Here is a 917-nt window from a genome sequence, read left to right as displayed (position 1 = left end):
GACTCAGACCCATGAGGACTCAGACTCATGAGGACTCAGACCCATGAGGACTCAGACTCATGAGGACTCAGACTCATGAGGACTCAGACCCATGAAGACTCAGACTCATGAGGACTCAGACCCATGAGGACTCAGGCTCATGAGGACTCAGACTCATGAGGACTCAGGCTCAGACCCATGAGGACTCAGACCCATGAGGACTCAGGCTCAGACCCATGAGGACTCAGACCCATGAGGACTCAGGCTCAGACTCATGAGGACTCAGACTCATGAGGACTCAGACCCATGAGGACTCAGACCCATGAAGACTCAGACTCATGAGGACTCAGACCCATGAGGACTCAGGCTCAGACCCATGAGGACTCAGACTCATGAGGACTCAGGTATTACAGTGTCAGTGTTGGCCGTGGGGAGGAGCTGGTACTAACGGTTGACACAGTGCATGTTGAGCACGGCGTACGCTCTCTTCCTCGCCTCCTGGATGTACATCTTCATGAACTCTTGTCCAAACATCTCTCTGTCATCATCTTCCTCATCTTCCTCATCTTCCTCGCCCTTCGTCTTCCTGCATGGCAGAGCCACGTCCAGAGTCAGAGGGTTGTCCCGGAAATTCACAAACCTGCTCAGAAACAAAGACAAAAGACGGTGGAAAGACCGACCTCAGGTCGGCCTGAGGTCGGTCTGACTGAGTCATATTTGAGGACAGACTGACCTGAGCTTGGACATGTCCTCCATCAAAGAGGGGATGTCTCTCAGTCTGTTGCAGCTGAGGACCAGGGTGTCCAGACTGTCCATCCTGCTGATGTTATCTGGGAGCCTCTCGAGCTCATTCCTCTGCAGCCACAGAGTGTGCAGCTTCTCCATCCTGAGGACACACATATCTCACTGTTGATTGGCTGGTGGTGGGGCTCAGATTA

The 917-nt window shown here is 53.2% G+C and overlaps 1 protein-coding gene across 1 annotated transcript; it reads right to left on the bottom strand.

Annotated features, from left to right (window-relative positions):
- Positions 1 to 6: 6 nt before the first annotated feature.
- Positions 7 to 901, bottom strand: LOC111648168 (uncharacterized). Its single transcript, XM_023397971.2, has 2 exons — positions 713 to 901; positions 7 to 619 (listed from the first exon to the last, which is right to left on the bottom strand). The coding sequence occupies exons 1-2, from the start codon at positions 877 to 879 to the stop codon at positions 424 to 426; spliced, it is 363 nt and encodes a 120-aa protein (XP_023253739.1). The 5' UTR covers positions 880 to 901; the 3' UTR covers positions 7 to 423.
- Between the last annotated feature and the right edge of the window lie 16 nt (positions 902 to 917).

Source organism: Seriola lalandi, unplaced genomic scaffold, assembly GCF_002814215.2.
Source record: "Seriola lalandi dorsalis isolate HSWRI2012SDOR001 ecotype SW California unplaced genomic scaffold, Sedor1 jcf7180002037511, whole genome shotgun sequence".
Taxonomy (NCBI): domain Eukaryota; kingdom Metazoa; phylum Chordata; class Actinopteri; order Carangiformes; family Carangidae; genus Seriola; species Seriola lalandi.
This window is presented reverse-complemented; position numbering and strand designations above follow the sequence as displayed.

Excerpts from the sequence above, each read along its gene's own strand:
- LOC111648168 (XM_023397971.2), bottom strand. The coding sequence starts at position 879 with ATGTGTGTCCTCAGGATGGAGAAGCTGCACACTCTGTGGCTGCAGAGG. Across the intron at positions 620-712 it reads GAGGACATGTCCAAGCTCAG|GTTTGTGAATTTCCGGGACA; the intron begins GTCAGTCTGTCC and ends GTTTCTGAGCAG.